This window comes from Dermacentor albipictus, chromosome 3 (genome assembly GCF_038994185.2).
Source record: "Dermacentor albipictus isolate Rhodes 1998 colony chromosome 3, USDA_Dalb.pri_finalv2, whole genome shotgun sequence".
Classification (NCBI taxonomy): domain Eukaryota; kingdom Metazoa; phylum Arthropoda; class Arachnida; order Ixodida; family Ixodidae; genus Dermacentor; species Dermacentor albipictus.
The window spans coordinates 125,649,879-125,673,967 of NC_091823.1; the positions used below are offsets into that span (position 1 = coordinate 125,649,879).

A 24,089-nucleotide genomic window follows, 5' to 3' on the forward strand; every position below is an offset into this window, starting at 1 on the left:
CGACAGAGGCGCCCCGCGGAGCGCCGGCAGCACGGAGCGGAATTCTAACTAAGAGTGGACGACCCTGTACGTTCCATGCTTCTTGAGTGACGTGAGTTCCTTTCACACGGGCGTTTCCGTATTGGCGTCAGGTCATTGTAACTGGCTATCGATGCTGTGCTCGAAGTAATTTACTGGCTGTGCGATGTTTTAATCTGGGCAGGCCACACATATTCGTATGCTATAAGAAGAGCTTTTCGGTACAGTTGTTGCGAGCTAGATATGACTGAACATTTGCGCAACCTTTATACCACGTTTTCGAGCTATACAAGACGAAACCATTTGCCTAACTGAAACCAATGCACGTCTAATTATCCTGGTAAATAGTACATGGGATGCGCCAGCTCTAGCTTCTTTGGCTTAGTCTTACACATTGTGATAAGGACACTGTAAGAAAACAGGAGTGGTTATACATCGTTGAATTACTACGTCAAGACATTACCAAACTTATTGCGTACAGATTTGAATCGTTTTATGATCTTTCAAACTTAATCCGCGACTTCCTTAAGACTAATGAACGGCTTCAGTCTCTAGTATTTCACAGCACAATGTGGAATTGTCGAACATTGGGACTGTAACTGACGATGTGTGTGCTGTGCTATGCAATCTTTCTCTCTCTCCTCCCCATCTTTCAGCCCCCATCCTGCCCCCATGTGCAGGGTAACAAACCGGTTCAGCTAAACTGGTTAACCTCTCTGCCTTTCCTTCTGCACTTTTTCCTTCCTTGGTACCCACATGCTCAAACTCAATAGTGAACCGAAGGACTCGTTTTTGTTAGATGAAATCATATGAAACCGACAGACAATGAAGCGAAAGGAACTACAAGGGAAATTACCTGACGTGTTATTTAGACGTTGAAATGTTAAAGGGGGAGGGTCGAGTAGTGTCAGCCTGTGTGACTCATGGCCATGACAGACAAACGATTTTCTACATCCATTGCCATGATCCCGAGTGGTGATGACTGAGAGTCCGAAAGACAGACCTACTAAATATACAAAAACAGCTATGGACATGAGCTAGAGACCAGCCGCCACCATTGCAGTGGCAAATTGCTTTCTGTCCTCTTTCATTTCTTCTTACCTTATTATTTATACATTTAGATCAATGCCAAAGGCAATTTCACCTATGTTTTTATTGGCTTTAATGTCTGTTGGCTTCATCTACTTTTGTCTAGCTTGCTCAAAACGTAGCCTACTTCCGAATATTGATGGTAGCGTGAGCAAAACAGTAAGGTAATTTTATGAGTAAATAGAGAAATCAGAAAGTAAAGATTTCATTATCAAATTGCTTTTTTTCTTCTTTCTTTTGTGATGACTGCGTCGAAATTTAGTGTACTGCACATTCGAGGACGGGTCTACATGTGGATGGGACCCAAATGGCGCGTCGGTGCCTTGGGTGCTCAACAATCCCGCAAAACACATCCCTGACTACCCTCGCTTCGACCACACTTTGAGGGCCTACAGAGGTAAGTGTAACTGCCACCACTTCGTCTCAGGTGGATGTTGTGTTTAGGCAGCAACAGCAACTTCAACCAGCGAAATGCTCTTTATATCTGCTGGATTACTTCACAGGCAGACATTAGTTGCTCGAGAGATCGTACTGTGGCATAAAAACAGTTTCAATGAATTTGTATATGTTTCGTTTAGGTCACGTGTTTCACTGGCAAAATTGAAACCGAGGAATAAAGCAGTTATATAAATTTCGCAGAACATTGAGGCTTGGCAAAAAAAAAAAATGCACCCTCGAATTATATAGCGAACTGCACAAATGTCAGCGCTCCTTATCGGAGTAGCGATAAGCTAAACTGATTTTTTTTCTTGCCAAAGGGCATTTCGTTTTTGCTTCTATCGGCAAAAACAAGTCGTTTGGAAAAGCGGAGCTTAGGAGTCCGGATTTGGAAATCAACGCTACTGACGGAGCCTGTCTCAGCTTCTGGCATTTCACCGACCACGACAAGCGAGCCCAGTAAGTAGCAGCAGAGACTCCTATTCTTCATCACTCCTCATGACTGCCCTTCCGAAAAATGTGTGCAGCCGTCGGAAAAAATAACCCCTTTTCTCTTGGTGCACACGTTTCTGTACGTGGCTTACCTGTTTTTCAGTTTCTGTCTAGCGGTGACGAGGAAAAAAACGCGCCGCATGAGGCTACCATAAACTGATCCCTTTGTCTTATAATTGTGACTTTACGTCTCTCCAGTGTGCTTATTATTGCTGCGGACAACTACTTGGCTGAGGACAAAGTAGTGAATCACTACCGTGGTCGACGGGAGGTCGCACATGCCGCAGTCCGTTAGTAATGGCGCAAGAATAGTAGTTTTCTTTCACGTGATGCCGGCAGGCAGGATTTAACCGTAGCGAAAGCTTTCAGCCAATACCAAATTTTTTTCTACAACAAAAGCCAACATGTCTTATTTCCCGATGACCTAATATTTAGTTACACAGTTATAGTGACAACTGATTAGAAGATATAAACACGCCATCACCCGTTATTGTCTTACCAATGACCATGCATCGCTTCTCGATATGATGATGCAGTGTTGGCAGATTTATCGACAGTACGTCATAATTTGCGGCTGAATGCGATTCCCTACATTTTAGTTTTCTTTGTGGAGTTTTATTGGGGGATGTGGTATAATATTTTGCGAAAGGAAGGCATGCATGCCGTTTGGCCTTCGTACAATATTCATTGCAATACTCCTTACGGTGGCTTAGATAGTGCTGTTGCCCTTGCCATGCCTCCCTCTTTATCAATGTAAAGAAAGTTCAATTTTTTGTTTATAATAATTTGAATGTCGGGCTATTCCACCTCTAGTAAAAGATTCCCTTGCCTCGCTGTCAACATATTCCATGTGGCTATAGTGATGTCCAAATAAGCAGGCCGGTAATCATGAAAACCCGGCTTTTCGCTTGAGATTGAGTACGCGAATTTTAACACTGACCAAATAAATGCGGATAGCCTTCATGAGTTCCCGTAATTCAAATCAGAAACATTGTGTAAACGAAACGCATAATAATTTTACGCTCGCGCGCTGGCTCGGGGTTTCAAATTTGTTCATTTGATGTATGTTTTCTTTCAAAAGCTTGTAATTTGAGCAAAACCCACTATAGGCTTCTCAATGTGAGTCTGAATCTATCACCCATCAGTCTTCTATAGGAGTACACAACTTTACTAGCACATATCAAATTGCGACAGCTGGGAAAACTAAAGTGTATACTTGCGCAGGCTAGTTGGCGCGTTGTGAAGGGTCATTCCTATATTAATGCTAAATTAATTTCCATAAGGAGAAACAAGAATTTATTGAAAGATAAAAGATCTCCTCTAAGAAACTAATATATTGGCTGAAACTGCAAAGATGTGCTACCGTTTTCTATTAATTATCCATGTGTAATTTATGCTTGAGATGCAGGAACGTCCGAGTTAACTAGTCTCAGCCCCAATGAACTATACAGGGACGCTTTGGGAAATAAGGTAAACGGAAATGTATTTCGTAGTACACTTTACAAGGATTTCCCAATACAGATGCAGGTGAAACAATAATTTACGTAAAGAATTTAAAGAGCTACCACCCGCAATGAACGCCTTTTGCACCTGCATAAAAAGCATGCAAGATCAATAAAACTAGATGAACTCCTGAAAAATCATTTCTTTATGATCGAGTGTTTCTTGGTAACAATGCGCATATGTTACCTCGCGAAACCAAATGTGGTCAACAATACTATAAAGTTTGCTTGGCGAGTTTTTTTTAGTGTGTCCCTTTTACACATGCAGTATAACGGTGCTAGCCGATGGACGCTTCTTGTTCGGGACTGGCACCAGGACAAACCAACGATGGAATCACGTTCTTGTAGCCTTCAAGGCGCCAGCTCAGAAGTTTAAGGTACAGTTATGTTCTGACTCTAATTTCTGAAATGAAGCACAAGTACGCTCTTTCATCCTGCAAAGGAAATTGACGCCGAATTTTTATTTACATTGTGTATTAAAAGCTAAAGTTTAGGCATCCTGCTTGTACGTATCTTGCATGACGAGCGAGTTATTTGAGGCTTCTTTTTTTTTACAACGATTACTAAGAGCTTCTATAGAAGTGTGAAAATGTAGGCACTACTCCGGCGACGAACATAAATAAAGTTATCGTAAGCAACAATGTGTTGGGAATTATGGCACAGTAGTATTACGTTGTGCTGGTAGGCTTTATTTACTCTTTCTTCTGTTGTTGTGGCTTTTTTTTTACACAGAACGATACTTATCTACGAACCAAGTTGTCCTTGCGTAGGATATTCGTAGCGCGGTTGAGAGCGCTGTAATACGAAAGCGCATGAGCGCAGTTACATAGATTTATTTCATATTTTGCGGCCTTCCTTTAAATCCCGAATAAAATATCAGCACGCAGCATGTACATCACCACAAAAAATTGGATCGGTCGTTCCTGAACCCCCTCTACAACGCAACGAAACGCACTTCGCCCTAAAGGAAATATAAAAAATTTTGCTCAATTTATATTAGTTAATTAACTAATTCAGCAGAATATAAAAATATACTGTAAGGATTGCCACATGATGACAAACATATGCCGTTGATTTCTTTCAGCCGCGGCTAACAGCTTTTTAAAAAAAATCCTTGGTTAAAGTTATGTGAAGCACCCTGTATACATTTCAACTGCATAATACATACTTTACTTCTTATTATTCTTCTATTCGCCGCTCAAACATATTGTGTCAAATGTTTATTTACCATCAGAAGAAACACTAATGTCAATAACTGCGTAGATAATATTAAAGTTCTACTTGTGTCTAGAATAGTACGTATGTATTCTCTCGCGTTTCATATCTTCAATGTTCAATAATGCACGAGCACAAGCTTTAAGCCGTCATATATCTTGTACAACGAATAAACATTCATTGTACGTTTCTTTAAATATATTATTTGTTCTAATCATTTTCGGATTGTAGCTGATATTTTTGACAGTCCTTACGTGATTATGCACAATATATCATAGCAGAAACTTAAATTGTAAAAATAAAACAGACTCCTTCTCATGGCTACTCATTTGAATAGGAATAAATTTTCTTCCAGTCCCAAGCCGATGCTCTAGCATTTTTTTTTATTTCAGTTGCAGCTGTAGAATGAAGTAGTAAGACCGTTTCTGCTTATGAACAATGCCACGAGTAGTACTAATTCCAAAAAGCCTGTCTCGAAAGCTTGCTAGAACTGCATTGGCATTCCACTTCATTTTATCCCCAGCTATTAAAGAACCCTTTCGGGAAACTGTAAGCTCGAAAGCTACGCTAATCTTATTCACAATAAGGACAAATATATCGAAAATGGCGCTAGTCAGATATTCTGCAAGGCAGATATGAACAGTCTTGTTGATGGCATTGATTTAGGATTTTCAAAATGTGATGAAGTAAGTATTTTATAAGGTGATTAGTAAATATTGTCAAGTTGCTACAAGGCCTTTGTTTTTTCTCACGCAGGTAATTTTCCGTGGTTGCAGCATTAAACTTTCAAGGCTGAATGGAATTATTTTTAAAATATTATTCAACAATCTCTTCAAACTAAAGAACAAGAACGACATGTATATGAAGAATAACATGTCGCATTCCCGGCAGTATTTGTTCTATTGGTTATGTTATGGTAATTGCAGCTGCAGATTCAGGTGCATCTGGAGAGTGGTCTCATTGGCCTGGATGACATACAGATCACTGAGGGAACCTGTCCTCTTAGAGGTAAGGCTGCATGAGGCTTCAATAATTCCTTTTTTTGCATGGGAGAAATGAAAGAAACCGCTAGCAATGGACGTCAAAAGATCAATGCAGCATCTAAAACAGGAAGAGATGAGACAGTTTAGACTGGTTACTAAGGCAACTTGCCGCACTTGGTAAGCACTGTAGTGGAATCTGCGAGGAACGGATGAATTATTATGTCATCCTTTATCTTTTTTTTTTGCGTTACTATGGCAAAAATTATAGCGACAGTTACAGTTTCACTTCGTGCACGCGGGGTAGGCACAAGCGCACGTACGCCGCGAACATGCTCTGCGAGCAACACGGCGTCACATCAGAAACGGAAAGGGCGCAAACGTGGTCATGGACGCTACATTGATATCGAAGGTGCCGTCCAATTCCGGGTCGCGGCCTCACAAGGCACAAACGGTCTCTCCTACTGCGCCTCCGGATTGGCTGCTCCTGGAAGACTTCGCGGAGGTACAGCAAAGGCCTGGCTTTATGCTCGGCCGGCTCAGCATGCGGCGAGGACGAAACAATCGATCGTCTACTTTGTTTCTGCCATGCGTTCTCCAAAGAGAGGGCTTCCCTCCAAGTCTCATTCCGACGCCTCGGTGGTCTCGGCACCCCAGCTGCTGTTTTCGGGCCGGCACCGCGGCTCCGCCGTCAGGCACTTTCTTACGTTCCTGGAGGACACGGGGCTGTCGTGTAAATTGTGAATGCGCCGCATGGCTGCCGCTGACAGCGGTAGCTAACGGCACCTGGTTCTGCAATTGCGTCGCCCTTCTCTCTCTTCTTTCTTCTTTATGTCCCCCTCCGTTTTTCGAAGTTGCTGAGTCGTGCTTCCTAAAGGGCTGCAGAAAATAGCGCCTCTTCCTCTCTACAATCACAATCTCTCTCGACGGTGCGGCGATTGATGTGCCACAGGCAAAGCGTACAGTGCTACACGTGCAAAGGCGAGACGCTGCGAACATGCACAGCGAGAACCGCGGCATCGAAGCACAAACGGAAAGGGCCAGAACGTGGCGATTCTCTTCTCCACTTCCAGGCGCCTTCCTTCTCCGCCGCTCGCTTCCCTTGCGGCTTCGAACGTAATCTCGCCATCTATGGTTACGCGTAAGAAAAAGTGAAGTTTCAGCCAAAACTGTATCAGAAACTCTTCCAAATGATGCGACTGCCGACAAACCCTCGGTCAATACGACTATCGAATGACATAAAGATATGGCAGTTTCTACCAGTATATTAGGATGTCAAGCGGAACCTGTTTAAAACGTAATATGTGTTTTCTGCGTAGGTAAACCGTCATCACAAGTGCATGTGATGACGATCGTGGGACGTAACAAAGTGAATAAAGGAGGCGAAGTTTTGAGAAATTGATAAACGTCGATAGCAGGCGAGCGAGATAATATGATTGAAATTACCAGTAACGTATGTATGGAAGAAACAGATTTCGATTCCGGGGACTCTAATTATGCGCTCTCTTTGACGAAAGTAGAAGGAAACTATTTCACATCGCGTTATTTATTAATCAGTAATACTGAGCCGATATTATCCCAGGACTGTTCTTGGTATAAGCGAACGGAAGAGTACAGTATTGACAAGTGAAAATCAGCTCGCATCATTTTGTTAAAGTAGCGTTGTAATTACCTATCGTTGCTCTTGCGCCACGGCTCAGCTCACCAGCTAAGCAAACTCTCACAACACGCCTTTCAGACTTCTGCCCCTTTGAGCCAGCATACTCGTGTCCTATGCACCAAGGAGCCGGCAGTTTTACCCCATGGATACCGATCATCGCACAGAAAATAGGAATTCCAGACAACACTCTCAAGAACCTCAAAGGTAAGTTATTTTTAAATTTTTGGCCACGAGCAAAAGAGCCCTGAACACATGCGAAAACACAGGCACGAATGGGTGAAGAACAGCCGAGGCACAACTCTAGGTTTCTAGAAAATTTTGTTTATTTCATGGAGTCACTTACGGAATAACCCAATTACCTCAAACCCTAGGACGTTCCTGCGGCACAGCCGAAATTTGTTGATCTTCCCAAACCCTAGTTTACCTTTATGAATAGAATAACTGATCGCTGCGTTTCCTCCAAAAAGTATATACGATCAATTTGGCGCCATAACATCGTAATACTTTATTTGAAAACCTTCTTGCCTTTACCTAGCTTTTAGCTGGTTTCTATTACAACGCCAGTACTCCCAGTAATATCCTGAAAGGACGTTTGGTGAGGGCAACGGCATGCACAGCGCCAATATTGTCACCATGATGATAATGTCAAAGTGGCATTGCGAGTGTCATAACTGTCAACAAACAGTCGTATGGCTTTACAGGTGTCTAAAGCTGCTGTGTGAGAGATAGCTTATTGCTGGTGAGACTGGTGACTGAGCATTATTGTGTGCACTGATGTTAAATGAGGCAACGCATAAAACATGCACTTGACCCGCAGGCTACTACCTTTACCTGAACACAACGGCAGTGCGCTCGCACCATCCGGTGTCCAGAGTTTTCATGGCCACGCGGCCGCCTACCGAAGCAACCTGCGTCACCTTCTGGTGGAAAGGACGTGGCGTACCAAGCCAGTTAAACGTGTACAGGTATGACACCTTAAAATCTGCCCACCTAACAACTTTAGCTTTTGGGAAATATTTTGTAGGCGCATTCATAGCCAAATCCTGGATAACACACTGCAGCTAAGTGGTATCCTAGAAATCCTGAATATAGCAACGTATGTGCTTTCGAGCTACAGTAGTTAAAAAAAAAAGAATGTTGAGGATTGGACTGCGATACGTTAGCGATTGAAGCACGCTGTTTTCAACTAAATTCAGGCACAGACAACACTGGCGCGGACGTATTTTATTTATTGTGTCATGGGCGCAAATCGGTATTTAGCATTGTTTGAAGCTACAAGAGCCCCGAAGGTGCATTCTGAAGTATGAAAATAGAAGTTAAAATTTTATTTAATAGGTCTGACAACTGGCTAGAATAAGTTGTGAGATGTTTAAGGAAATATGGTCATGATTAATGTGGCACGCTGTCCCAGATTTAGTAGAAACTATAATTTTATATTGCCAAAGAAAGTCTTAAATACCAGTAAGTGGCGTGGTAGCTGGTGGTAGTACCCAGTATGCTATATATGAGATTACAGTACCTAAATCGGCTGTTATTACGTACCGCGCAGTTCGCAAATTATTGGACGCTTGCACTTCATTGTGCGCATTTTACGAAATAAAGAAGTCCAGGGCAACGAGTGGCACACGAGTACCACAATGCATGGCAGCGTGAATGCTTTTGCACGTGCGCGAGTTTGAGAGTAATTACCCAAATTTTTGTGGTCTCCCGGTGAGATAAAAAAGGCCATCGACTGGTTGTGCTGTAAATGGATGCCAACGCTACGATATTTGCACACGTGTGGCTACGGCCGCACGCTGAATTGCGTTTCAAGTGTAAAAGCATCGTTTTGATATTTCAAAAATTATTTTGGCTTGGCTAAAGAACACTGACTGGTTAAAGACCAAAGCAGTTGGGCAGGAAACCACGAACACACGTTGCTATTATTGTAGAAATAATGAAACACTTCGGAAAGCATGAATAGGAGGAACAGCGACTTGGTAAACGAAATGATACTGTCTCACATCTGCGGCAGCAATTGTGTGCCTCCCACCAATGCCGGCGTATAATCGCTATCAATTTCATCTGTTGTTGTTTTCAGCGTACTTCCAGTGAACGCCGACATCCTACTGAAGATAGAAAAATTCTGATAAAAATTCACCCATAAAATACTCTGAGAGTTCTCTAAATACTAGTATAAAGCATATCAACACTTATCAGTCGTTATCAATCTTATCGGATCCGATCCGACTTTATGAACCCTTATCGGTTGGTAGAAATTTTAACGCAATCAATTCAATCCTTATCAACCTTCATCTGTCGTTATCAACCTTATCGGATATGATCGGACCTTTATCAACCTTTATCGCTCCTTATCAACCTCATCGGACTTGATTCTACCCTTATCAACCATTATAAGTGCTTATTAACATTATGAGTATTGATCCGACCATCATAATCCCTTATCGCTTTTTAGCACCTTATCCATACACGTCAAATCACTACCAACCGTCATGAGACCGATATAACCCATCATCACTTCTTATCTAGTCATTGGCCGCATATATCTCTTTTGTGCGACGTGAAGCGCATGCGTCCTCCTAGTCCTCAAGGAACAACCCAACGGAAGGCGTATCCCGCAACCACAGAAATGCAACGGGGATGTGGCGTGTACTGTAATAAATTTTCGCAAATATAGGAATTTTCCTGGGGTTAACTATCGTAAAACCATTCCAAATTTTTCTATTCCAATTCTGCAATCAGGCTGCCGCAATTGGTGAAATTTCGACCACCCCCACTTCACCTGTCTGTCACGCGGCGTCACGAAAACCGCGATAGCTCTCCATCTGATATGACGTTTACACACTGATTATGCATGATAAGACCGAACAAAAGAAAAAGAGTTCTTATTCGACGCCCTTCGCCATTAGCCCTCGGATATTGGTCAAATTTTTCGGGCGGCACCCACTTCATCTACCTCCAACGCGACGTCACAAAACCGCAAAAACTTACCGCGTCACAGTGACGCGTACGTGTTAAAGATGCATTAATATGCCGAACGAACCTGAATTTTCTTCTGAATAGCCGCAGGCTGCCCCGTTCCGAAAGGAATAAAAGATGGCTGCCGCCGATCGCTCCGGCACTGGCTAGTCGCTCCTGCCGGAGAGCATGGGTTTAGTTGCGTGTAATAAAACTTTTTGCTGGCCATGTAACATTTTGAGAACTTTCGGCACGTTTACGACCTCGTTCGGCCTACTCTTCTTTGCTGAGGATCCGTTTTAGCGTCATTCTTAAGCTTCCGTTGCACGCCGCCGCGATTGTCGACAAGCCACCGCAAGCTAAGTAAGAGACAGCGGAACAATCGCAGACGCCGGCACCACCCTCTTCATCTGGTTGTCGATATTGAATGCAGTGGCTCCGCCACATCGAATACCTCTCCATTTGAACATGCTCCTCGCCTCTTGTGCGACAATTAGACAAGACAAGCGGCTCAGCGCAGGCCATGCTATTCGCTTTTCAAGCAAACAAATGTTATCTCCTATGAACGGGGAGAGCGTTTGATTCGTCTGTTCAGACAACTTTGTGGGTGACCACCCGACGCTTGCGTCGGCGGTTGCGCATATTTGACGTCAGAAGATTGGAATAAAAACATATTGGAATAGTTTTCCGTTACAGGGCGCTAGGTCAAGGTCTACAGTCTCAATAGCTTTCTCACGTAAACCCGTCAAGCAGGCTTATCGGCTATGAATACTATGGAGTTGCACCCCTAAATCCCGGCTAGGGCGGTTGAATTTAGATGTGGACGAAATGCAAGAACGCCCTTGCATGTTTTCACATTACAGATCCACAGATTTAAAAATTAATCCGGAGTCCCTCACTGAGGCGAACCTCAGGTACATATCGCAGTTTGATGCCTAAAACACCAGAATTTTTTTTTTGACGTGGTGCCGCCGGTAATTTTTCATTGATATGGTTCAATTTTTGCTGCAGAACCCATCGCAACGATGTGAGGCACATGCCTGAAAACTGTCCATTAAGGAACCGCCCTGATGTGACAGAAGTTTGATGAATACTTGCTTTATAACCCTACTGCATTGATTTTATAATAAATAACCACTTCTCATTGTCATCTTCTGCTCAGGATAGCCTATCAGTATTGGCTGGTACATATCCTTACTAACTACCGCAATGTGCTAATTACATAAGTGAATTCGGTCCTCTTTCAACTATGTTAGAGCACATGGCGTATTTGTGAAGTTACTGGTGAGGTTTCCACTTCGCCCATACTGATGACCCTGAACAAGCTCGTTCTTTTAGCGTTGCCTTATATACAGCTCAGCATTTTATGCGCACTACTTTCCTTTGCCTCCCCTGTAAGGTTCACAAAGGAGACTGCAATGCGAGATCCACTACTCTCGCTGAGCACGAACGATGAAGAAGACTGGTGGAAGGTTCGCACACTTACCATCAAGTCCAAAAGGAAATGGAACGTGAGTCATAAAGCGTCCTGAAATATTTCACTGAAGTGCAAACATTGCGGTCAACTAAACCTTCAAACAATTCGGTCGACATGCGGCGTAAATTGTTTCTTGGATGCACCAAAACCCCATTCAACCTGTAAACCTGTTATCGACGGCCAATAAGTGTTGCTTTACTAGCTAACAAAGGTTTAGAGTATAGTGTGTCACAAAACTATAAGAAAAACATCATGCACAGATCGAGGCAGTTTCTTTGGTAGAATAAACCATTCTGATAATAAGTATAGGGAATTTTGATGTGCACTTATGTACTTATCTTTGTGTGTCTACGTAATTATCTGTCCTGACGAATCGTGCAAGAGACACTGTCAGGTATGAAGGATGCAGTCGGGAACGAAGGCGCATCGAAGAGTTCTAGCAGAGAAACACGTATGACCGGTTCACGGCTAATGGTAGTTGGGCTCGCCATATTTGAACGGATTGTCGCTCGGTGCCAATAAAGGCCGCAGAAGAGAATTCTCCCACACCCGGATTAGGAGAAAGAAATTTCCAAATGAATAAGACTATTTTGGACTGCATATAGTGGGCACTATGCGTGGCTGATAGCTTACCGTTAGACTTGAAAATAAAAGTACATAATGCAGTGAAAGCTACCGGTACACACAAATCTGGCTGCAAACTCGAGGCTAACACAGGCGTTTCTAGGCCTGCTGATAAGTGCGCAAAGAGCAGCGCAGTGAGAAATGACAGCCACAACGTTGGCAAAAAGACGACGGTACGTGTGATCTGTGCCTTTCCTTCCGTAGCTCGTGTTTGAAGTGATCGCAGCTGAAGACGAGAGGCGTGAATCCGGAGTCATGATTGACGACGTCGAGTTTGCAGATGGTGAATGTCCAAAATACGGTAAGTTAATGAAGAGCAGTGATATTAGAAATTTTCAAATTACAACGTAACGAAGGCCCTTTCTGAACACCAGCAGTACTAGAAATTGTGAACCTGCGACAATGTGCAAAGCGTGGAGTGCTGTGCCGAGTGGACTTCAGATGAGCTATTTACATGATGAACACCAGTGAGGTGTCAAGTCTGTCTATTGAGAATGAAGGAACACGTCTTTCTAGAAGTGACGCATATCAGATAATCTTGCATTGCACATCAACGTCGTTGAAGCACACTTACCTTCTTTTTATTGTCTTGTGAAATTTCATAGTTCTTAATTAACCAATATCATAATATGCCGACAGAAACAATAAGCTCGGCTAATGTTATTTGCTGTATTATTAGAAAGGTTTAGCTTGTCCGGTATTCTGGTACAACGCAGGCGAACGGGGCATTGGGGCGGAGGCGTAAAAGTGAGCAGTCTGCATGGTCCAGCCACCTGGTGGCGCAGTGCTGAAACAGACAGAAACAGCTAATATTGCATTAACCGAGAGTATTTTTTCTTCGCTGCTGGTGTCAATTTTTGGCACCAACACGATGACGCCAGTGCCGAAAATTTACACCAGCAGCGAAGAAGAATACGGTCGGTTAATGCAATATTAGCTATTTCTGTCTGAGCTGTGCGCCCCCAGGTGACTGCACAATGCAGACCGCTCACGTTTACCCCAAAGCCCTGTCCGCCTGCCTTTTACCGGAATACCGGACAAGCTAAACCTCTCTATTATATCATTGCCGTGGCACACTCACGCGCGCGGGCGCCCGTCTGTGCGTGTGTACGTGCGTGCGTGCGCGCGCGTGTGTGTGTGTGGGCGTGTGTGTGTGTGTGTGTAAATTCTTCTGCTCGTAGCCCTTACACTTCACATGAGCTCATCTTTTTCCAATGTGCTTTATTTTGTCCTCACAGAATTCTGCACATTTGAAGAAGAATGTTTGCCCTGGCTTGTCTTAAATGGAGGTACGTAAGCTTTTGTTGCTCGTAATGCTTGGAGCTCTATTCACTATTCAGCCTCTTGAATGCAATACGTTTGTTTGAGAATAATAATATTATCGTCATAATTTTACGGTGCATGTAGACGGCGTGTCATTGCGCATAACAGAAATGTGTGTGTGTTTTTTTTTTAGCTGAGGACAAATGGCAGCGCAATGTAATGTAAACAAGGATACGGCCTGACAGCGGGCGGGCGTACAAATGTTATAATGCGAAACAACACCGGCGCACCGGTAATTTAGCCCCGGCGCCAAATTACTCAGAGTCAAATTAAATTAACTAAGCCTGCTGCGAAACCAATTTTCACTTGGCAGGACTATTTTAATGCTTCAAAGCGCAACTTGGAGAAGGTTGGTAAAGAAATTTATGTCAGTTCACAGGATATTCGATTCGACATTCGAATTTGTTGATTGCAATGGTCACGCAATTATTGATAATACCGTTACTCACACAACTAGAGAAATTTCTAGAGAAGAACTAGAGAAGTAAGATGCAGTCCCTTCTAAACCAAACAGTCACACAGTTGCAACGCACATGTATGACAAGGAAATCTATAAATGAACAACTTCATGTTTATGTTAGGCGTTTCTAGAAATGATGGCTGCGTAATAGCACACAAATCTTATGTGGAAACGTATGTAGGAAGGAGCCCTTCGCCTAAAGTCGTATTGAGACGGCGGCTTTAGTTCAACAACAAATAATAATTTACAGAGAACAAGTTATCAACAAGGAAATGCGTTGCCAAAGCTCTCACTGCTCATGGTCAGCTATTTTGTTGAGCTTACGATAAAAGCTCATGTGGGCATAAAGAAAAGTTACGATGTCTCACGTGAGGAAGGCTCGCCAGGCTATGAGAACCTTATCGCTCATCGAGCGAACGACATTAAAGCAGTTGATGTTTGCTACAAGGTGGGCGTCTTTGCCTCACACATCAATGTAATTAGCGATAACATGATTTGCACCTGAAATGTGTTTTGCCCGATGTTTCAACAAGACGATGACGCAAGTTTTGAGCCGCAGTGGGCTGGATCCTTTCCTCAGCTTCCCCGTGACCATACGACACAGACGGAAGATGGTGAGCTCATATGACTTTTTCCAAACTTCAATTAAATCTGTTATAACTGAGCGTTTTAGCGTGTCGAGTATTCCGGCAAAGTCTGGTGGTTTGAGTGGATTACACAGTGGAAGCGTAAACTTAAGCGGTGGGAGTGGTGACGCTACCTGGTGGCGTAGACCTCAACAAGCCAAACACATAAGTGTAGCTATCAACCTATCAACCTATCAACCTATTGAGCAGCTCGTGTCAATTTTCTGGAGGCGGCGGAATAATGTTCAAGATTGCGCTGGGGCCCAGAATTTACACCAGTAGCGAAGTAGAATATGTTTGCTTACTGCAATGTTAGCTCTTTGTCTGGGTGGTTGAGCTTTGTGCCTGCAGGTGGCGTCACCACTCCGATCGCTCACGATTATGCTCCGGCTCACTCTGTAATCCGCGCAAACCGCCCCCGTCAGCCGGAATACCAAACACGCTAAAGCTCTCTGATTTTGGCTGACGCCCGAGTCACTGAACTGCGAAATAATGTGTTTTAATTGGATGATTTGTAGAGAAAGACAGTTGCTTAAGGGAAAAATATTCATAGAACTCTAACATCCATGCGTGGGATGCACAAATTTGTCTACACCGTTGTCTCTATCCGATATAATAATTTTCCAATGCTGGCATCTGTTCTGGCCACACCTTTCTCATAAGCACAGCTCAATTTACGCAGTAAGCTTGGGTTTATTTCATATTATATACAGGGTGTTTCAGCGAACACTTTCGAAATTTTTTGAAAGGTTGCCTGTGGCAAATAGCTCAATTCTAGTTTGTGAGCCGGAATACTCGAAGCGGCGGACACTACTTGCCCAATAATATTGATATTGGAAATCGACTAAATAACAAGAATTTGCTAATTACCTTGTTAGCTAATTATCTTATGATCCATATTGCAATTTACAAATTCTAGCAGTGGGCTTCCCAAGGCGGATCCACTTGGTACGAACTCTCAGGACGACATCAGTTTGGAGATATAAATTCCCTGATCTTTGCGGAGAAATGCATTGGTGTTCCAGTTACTTGTGTGCGTCAGTGCATGAAACGACGTTTTGTTGACAAATTGATTGGAACGCCAGTGCATTTCTCTGCAAACTTCGGGAATTTATATCTCGAAACAGGTGTCGCATTGAAAAATGGTTCCAAATGGATCCGCCTTGCTAACTCCAGGCTAGAATTTGTAAATTGCAATATGGGCCATAATGTATTTAGTTAAAAAACTTAATTAGCGAAATTTTAATAATTAGTTGATATTGCATCTCAATTGCTTGGGCAAGTATTGTGCGCCGCTTTGAGCAACCAGCTCATCAACTAGAATTGTGATATCGGCCACAGGCAACTTCTAAAGATTTTTGAAGGTGTTCACTGAAACTCCCTGTATAGGACACCCCACCATTTCTCTTCTATACTTGCAACGGCATGGGGCAGATTATTGAAGTTGTCAATTAGAAAGCTGGCACATTGCTCGAAGCTAAGCTGGTGTCTTTATCTACCTTTGCGAGCATTCACATTTCAATTACAAAGATTTTGCAGCAAAAGCTTCTCCTCTTTAAGCGATCGGGCCCTCGACTGCTTACAGGTTACTACCTTCTCTACAAAAGTCTCGGCGTCACAGGGAATCACTCCACTTTAGTGTTGCGGGACACGACACGCTACCGGTGTGCATCCCTATGGTACTACCTCCCTGCCATGGCCAACGGCGTCCAACTGCTGCTCAAAGATAATCCAGTAGAAAAAACAAAGGGAGTCTGGAAACGGCAACAGTTTTCGTATCCATCGGGTTGGGTAAGCAAGTGGCATGCCGTATTCCTTTGCAGCTTCTACTTACGCATGTAAGGGTGCATGGTAACTTCTCCAAGTTGAGAAGAGCACGACGATGATAAAAAAGCAGTAATAACTGGAGGCACTTGCCTCTTGGCTTTGCAAACTATAAACAATAAATTGGCCAAGGAATATGGTGCACATACATCCTCTGACATTGTTTGAAATATGCATTCATTCATCTTTTCTCGGATCATCCTACGTAATGCATTGTAGCATGATATAGAACACGGCATCTGTGGATGCAAGTAAAGCCAAAGCACCTAAACTGAAGCTACAGAAATTTTATTTATACCAGCTACATTCTCGTAATAAGTTTTGAAGGGGGGAAAAAGTAAATTCTGAACTTCGCATAAGTCAGGTGTATTTCTTTCAGCCTCTTTGTTCGTTTGTCGTAAATGCTTTTAGAGGGGTGGTAGCGAAGCAAATGGCAAAAAAAAGAACATGTGTACGTCACTCATTGTATTTGTTTTGTTTTTTCGCAGATGAACGCCATCAGAGCTGTATCTGGTAGTAACCCAAGCGGTTTTGTGGCCGTAGATGATGTGTTCGTGAACGAGCTCCATTGCGACGAACTGGGTGAGCGAGATACAGGCTTCCGGAAAAGCTTATTTGCTCCTAGAGAAAGTGACGACCCTTAAACCTGCCTGGATTGTTGTGCTGTGCAGGAAAATAAATAATGAGCATACTGTAATTGTTCTCGGCACATTGCAAGGAAATATTGTTTGCATATTATTAAATGCTACTCCGTTGTCTTCTTTCTCCTCGCTTTCTTTTATTGCTCTGTTGTAGAGGAAGTTGGCCTTAAAGACGATATGCATACATATAGCGCGAATCGTACATCAAACCATGCTAAGTAAATTTAACCTCTACCTGCCTCGATAGTACATTATGTCAGCCACGTATATCTGACGACGTAGAAGAAAAAGTAGCTGATATTATTATGACTACTGAAAAACTATTACTCGTTAATAAAGGGAATATGAGACAGCCACACAACCGTAGCTAACGACTGGGTGGATGTCTCATTTTCCTTTAATTAATTACTTCTCTCTACCTTGCGGGTTTCCGCAGAAATATTACTTCAAACTTTTACGCGTCTTTATCTTTTGTAGTACACATTCTTTGCACTAGTAATACTTCAATGAACTTTGTTTGGGCAGTTTCATTGCGGAGGACTTCTAACTCCTATGTTCTCTCTTTTTCGCATGCTCTTTCCTACTCCATATGCAAATAAATGTTTGCGTTGGATGCAAACATCTATATCAATGAAGATGAGCTCCAGCAATAGAAAGTTTTTCTAGAGAGACCATCGAGCGCGTTCGAGGTTGGATGCACAGAAGAATATTAAAATATTTTTTAACGAAGACATTAAGTAGATATGTGTATTGACGTAGCCGCGTGGCTACCATCTTTTTCGTTCACGTTCAACAAGTTATGGCCCATTGAGGCCGTCCATTAGTTTAGCGCATTGCCGACACTGACAGCAGGTGCAGTTCCGAGCCTCTGCGATCACGCTCAACAGGGCTGAAATGTAGAATTGCTGGTGTAACAAGCTTTGCGAGCTTGCTAAAAAACGACAGCTAGTCAAAATTATGTTGTAGCTCCACATTACATGCAAATGTAAAAACCATTGCATCTTACGGACTTTAAGACTATGAACGTGCGGCTCCCATCTGTAGAAACGCTGGACAAAATATAACTCGATCAAAGTCTCAAGCATATGTATGTCGTCACATCGTAAAGCGCGATCGATCAAACATCGCATGTGGCTGGCACTCTTACCTCACATATCAGTGAAGGCCCTTGTACACACACACACACACACACACACACACACACACACACACACACACACACACACACACACACACACACACACACACACACACACACACACACACACACACACACACACACACACTCACACACACACACATGCCTGCCTGGACCGTTATACTCCGTTCACACATAGCTGTCAACGTTGTGGAGGCTAGAGAGAGTTCTTGCAGTGGCTTCGTTCAGAGTGGGATATGGTTGATGTTTTCGACCGCACATGCGTGCAACTGTTTTTTACATAGGCTCACTATTGAATGAAACAAGTTTCAATCTTTAGACACAAACGCGCTGTGGTATACGGATATTAATGTGTTATCATAGATCCTTCTTCAATTTTTTTTATTCTTTTCGGTTTTTTATTTGAATCACGTCGCGAGGAGCCTCAGGTGCATGCTTGTGATAGCGAAGGCTGTTGTCGTGCAGCGAAGAATGGACGGAATGCATGGAGTGACGTTTCTTTTAGCAAATTTCTTGTGTATCCACCACAACGTTGATTGCGATTTATGGAACGTAGTATACGTCGTGAGAACATATCTTAAGGTCGTTCTAGGTCTGCCTTATAGCTTGTTGCTCTTCCCACCTCAAGCAGCTGCCAACAGTGCGTGCAGCCTCGCATGCACAAGTTTTTAAACCGGGTGACAATGGACGGGTATTGCTGATACCACACAACTGCAAAGAAAATGGACACGTATATCAATGTGTACTGCAGACATCTATTAAAATATAAACACCATAAATGTCCCGCAAGAATATTAGTTCCCGGAGTAAAAAGGCCAAGGCAGCAGTTTACAATACCCATGAGTACTTCTTTTTTCTTGACGAGATCAATTAGGCACAACAAGAATGTTCCGAAAGAATTGTGAGAGTGATGGCAAATTTTTTTGTGATCTCAGAGGGCGTGGCAAACTACATTTTGGCACTTTCGGACGAAGGAAGCGCCTGGTGTGGGGTATTGCCAGGAAAGGAAGCACGAAAGGACTCGCATGTGCAATGCAATGTCTCGACATCAGGCGCTTCCTTCGTCAAGGGGCGCAATAATGTATTCTCAAACGCGCTCACAGATACCGCGAAATTTTACCCCGGCCATTACTTGATGCGACTGCCGGAAGAACTCGCCATGTGGGCTCCTACTTGGGTAATGATGTCGGGTATTACCGTGGTATACGGTTTAAAATGACTCGACATGAAGGCGTAGCCATCACTATAATACACTATGATTCGCGTCACAGATATCTTCCAGTTTAAAAAACTGGAAAATATTTGTGTAAAACAAACGTTAAACTTTCTGTTTCTCTAGGACGCTCTACGCAGATGTTCGACTGTGGCAACAAACAAACAGTGCTCGTGGAGCGTGTGTGTGACTTCGTGGTCGACTGCCGCAATGGTGCCGACGAGCGAAATTGCGGCCAGTGCGACTTCTCTGAAGGCACGTGTGGATGGAATCTCAACTGGTATCGCAACGGTGACACGATGGCATGGCGCCGAGAGCGCATCGGATATGTATCCGGTTCTCCGCGCATAGAAGACCACAGCAGGCAAACTGGTCAGTAACCGTGCATGTGCGCATGGCAAGTACAGTAATTGCATATTCCAAAACGCGGCAGAGCAAAAGAAAAAAGGATGGAGACCAGAAGATGCTCGGGTCCTTGTAGTTTCGTCTTCATCCATATTTTTCTTTTTCGCTTCCGCCTTTTCCAGTATGTACCAACTCACCCAATTCGCCACAGGAATTATACCTTGAAGGCTCGGAAAACACACAATTATAGTTATTCCTTCGCAGATATTTGGAAACGAGAGTAGTCAGGTATATGTTCTTTCTTGTATTTCGACGCTCCACAGGCGAGGAAACAAACCTTACATCTCAGCGGCGCACCGCTTCACTGAAGCTAAATTTGCGCAAATAACAAAACGAACGTGTGACTTCTATGTAGCAATTCTACAGTTTCAATTAAGAACTGAATTTACGTAATGAGCAACTATACCAAGACAATGGATTCAACCGGGAGATTTACGTTTTGGAATCTTCGTTTACGAACACAATGTGTTCATGGGGCTAACCTGCTGTGGTTATTGTGCTGTTACAATGCATGTAGTAAGCTGTGCATTGTGCTTTTCTTTCTCATCATTCCTGTGGCTCCTGGCCATATTTGTTTTGTTTTTTTGCACTGCGAATGCTGTTACGGGTAAGAACAGCTTTATCTACCATGCACATTTGTTTATTTTTTATGTTCCAGGGCATTACCTGATGCTATACTCTAACCTCACCAAATCTCAACTAACTGGACAAGCCGCCATTATTTCTCCAATGATCAGGAACACAGACAAGCTTTGCACCATGCGTTTTTGGTTCAACTACGTAATTAACGGTGAGCACGGCTGATAATTTGCATCAATTGTTTTATCACTGTTATGGCCGAGAAGAACGAGTAGGTAAGTTCGAATCTCGCCACCGCAGACACAAAACGCTAAGAGAACGGGTACACGAATGCGACCCTGGCCTGGCACCCGGCTTTCTTGCTGGGGTGTGTGTCTGGGAGGGTCTTCGCAGACTCCGCTGCGGGCTAGTTATAGCTCTACATTTTCGAGCAATTCTAGCCTCAGAAGGTGCTATTCAATACGTGCCACCTTCGGGTGCCCATGAGTGTCCTCACTTCGTCGAGTGCCATAAATCAAACGACTTCCTAATACGGAGCTATCGTCGCTGTCTCGGCAAAGTCCAGAGGAGCGTTTAAGAAGTGGCTGTGTGACAAAAAAAGAATCTGGTGGTCTCATGCATCCAACTTCCCAGTAGGTGGATGCTCTTTGAGGCGCGTGGAGCTCTCGCAGTTACATAGCGCCAGGCTGGAGCGAGCTTGTACCTATTTTACCGGTACATGCCAGGCGGCCGGACACATCTGTCTCCCTCAGTAGTGGCGGTTGGTCAACTATCTAAGCAAACCTGTGATGGAGACAAGGGCTGCCCATACACACTCGCTCATCTCTATAGAGCCTTCTGCTGAGATGGGAGCCTATATAAGTAACCAATCGCCAGGTCGTGGTTCATGGCTACCCAGTAAAAAGAAAACTGTGAGTTGCCGACAGCAACGGGATTCAAACCCTGTGCCTCACGCATACAAGGCTCATGCTTACCAGTTCCCCACCACTTCTGGACTTAGAGCATTAAGAATTTGACTTTACAAGCAGCCGTTCAAGACAGCGAGCAAAACATTTTCGTGGGCTTGTCAAGATGCATTTGCCAATTCGAGTACCCATATTTACAGCGAAGCTGTATATGGCTAGGTTTCCGTGCATTCTTGTTCCCCGTGAACAAAAACTATCATCACCAATTGCTCATACCCGCGTAAGCATTCATACTCCCTTAAGCAAGCAAAGAATGCAAGGGCTCTTAGCACCAGAAGGCAGAGGCTACAAGCACTCATCAAAGTCAAACGAACAGTGTTTAAATTCTTTTTAATCACGCGTGCAATATACAGAACAGCATGTCGAAAACTGTCGTCATCAATGGCTCATACCCTCGTAAGCAGGCAAAAATGCAATTACATTCCCGTATGGTTCATGGCTACTCATCTTTACGTGAATTAGCTGCAATGACACTAACCCGGTTGTCGTTGTCGATGATTTCAATGTTTGATGTATCGATACCGAAAAGCGGCTTACGCGTTCCGAGTTGCAGACATATCCCTTGCGATGCCAACCCGATCATGCCCAACCGACCACCCAGTGGCGTACTTGCATCGATGTGTCATTATAAAATAATGTGATTGCAGTTGCGAGTGAAATAATGAACACCGATCAAGACAGTAAATGAGTGTGCGTACATTTGTTAAAATTTATGTGTCGCCTTCGTGTCGTGTGCTAAACAGCTTCGCTGGTCAACCACATTCACAGAGTGGAATGGCACATGATATTTTTGGAAACCATGGCAATATATCATATTACGTGTGATGGACGTAGGTGATGCGCGCGTTTAATACGAGAGCCTGATGAAAGACAGGAAACAAAGACATGTCAGCTGCGATTCCTCTAGGTTTGCCTTGGTTCGATTTCGGGCTTAATGGCTTGGCTCAACCCGGTACGGAGAATTGACCATGAAGGGGTAGGTACTATAGTTAAAGAAGTGAAGAAAACTAAAAAAGAATTTTGTTGGGAAGTTGAAGATGAATATAGGAACATGAAAGCTACCTGTCGTTATCAGATAATAGATAAGAAATGAGATAAAAGATAAGAGCATCTTTTTTCTTCCAAAAGTAGCCACTTATACAAACTTCGTTTTCTACTACAGAAGCTCATGATGATATTTTGTTCGTTCTCCGACAGTATTTAGTGCAAAGGGCACCACAAAACACTATATTCTTGAGCCGAAAGCGTAACTTCTTATTGAGGACCCTGTTTTTAAAATCAGGATTTTAATAGAGTATGATTTCGCACGAAAAAGAAATGCAAAACGCAATATTCCATTTTTCTCCCCTTAATTTAGATATATTGATGCGTGTAAATACATTTCTTCTACAGAAATATAATTAGGCCAACGGCTGCAGAATGATATTGCTACGGCACAAAATGTGCGATCACGAAAGGCCAGCAGCGTGAAGACGACGACGACGATTTAGAAGCTAGCGCGGGCTGTTGCCTCTTGGCCAAGCGCGGCGTATTTTCCTTGTAAATATATTTGTACATAGCTTGTCGTCTGCGTCTTCCTACGTAACATATTTGGTGGAGGTGGATGTTCCCTGTACCTCGTCACGGAGCTTCGCAGTGGACGGTACGTCGAGCCTACCTTCATGGCTCCCGGCGACGCCAACCCGACTCCACCGGCTCCGACACCTGCTGCCACTTCGACGACCTACATCACCCTCTCCGCTCCCCGTGATCCTGGCGTATTCTCGGCAAAAGATGGGGAAGACGTCGAGGACTGGATCAGCCTTTACGAACACGTCAGCCGCAATAACCGGTGGGACCCAACTATCATGCTCGCCAACGTCGTCTTTTACCTCGGTGGCACACCTCGAGTTTGGTATCGGACGCACGAAGATGAGCTGACCAGTTGGGATTCGCTTAAGCAAAAGCTTCGAGACTTGTTCGGCAACCCCTACGGTCACCAACTTGCCGCGCAGAAGGCGCTTTCCGGTCGTGTGCAGACGTCAACGGAGCCCTACGTCACGTACATTCAGGACGTCTTGGCTCTGTGCCGCAAAGTTGACACCCACATGACTGAGTCAGACAAGGTTTCCCACATCCTCAAAGACATTGCCGATGACGCCTTCAACTTGCTCGTTTGCAACAACGTAGCCACGGTGGATGCTGTTATAAAAGAGTGCCGCCGCCTGGAACTCGCCAAAAGCCGACGTATTGACCAGCAGTTTGCCCGTCTGCCCAACACCCCAGCGACATCTTCCTGTGCCGACGCTCCTCGTCCCAACAACACTGCCGATGTTACCAGGATCGTCCGGCGTGAGATCGAGGCCGCCTATCCGGCTGCCTTCGACTCCAGTCCCACCACCACATCTGCAGTCACGGTCTCACTGATCCAGGCAGTTGTCCGCCGGGAGTTTGAAAACATG

The 24,089-nt window shown here is 43.8% G+C and overlaps 1 protein-coding gene across 1 annotated transcript in view; it reads left to right on the plus strand.

Moving 5' to 3' along the window:
• LOC135909440 (MAM and LDL-receptor class A domain-containing protein 1-like) overlaps positions 1-24,089 on the plus strand; it is a 194,926-nt gene that overhangs the window by 80,777 nt on the left and 90,060 nt on the right. Inside the window, exons 23-36 of the mRNA XM_065441395.2 lie at positions 1,370-1,504; positions 1,866-2,004; positions 3,808-3,916; positions 5,681-5,762; positions 7,473-7,598; positions 8,212-8,359; positions 11,752-11,863; positions 12,658-12,754; positions 13,692-13,742; positions 14,770-14,850; positions 16,448-16,653; positions 17,175-17,268; positions 19,826-20,071; positions 20,763-20,894. Coding sequence (XP_065297467.2) covers positions 1,370-1,504; positions 1,866-2,004; positions 3,808-3,916; positions 5,681-5,762; positions 7,473-7,598; positions 8,212-8,359; positions 11,752-11,863; positions 12,658-12,754; positions 13,692-13,742; positions 14,770-14,850; positions 16,448-16,653; positions 17,175-17,268; positions 19,826-20,071; positions 20,763-20,894 — 1,758 coding nt within the window. The remainder of the gene's footprint in view (positions 1-1,369; positions 1,505-1,865; positions 2,005-3,807; positions 3,917-5,680; positions 5,763-7,472; positions 7,599-8,211; positions 8,360-11,751; positions 11,864-12,657; positions 12,755-13,691; positions 13,743-14,769; positions 14,851-16,447; positions 16,654-17,174; positions 17,269-19,825; positions 20,072-20,762; positions 20,895-24,089) is intronic.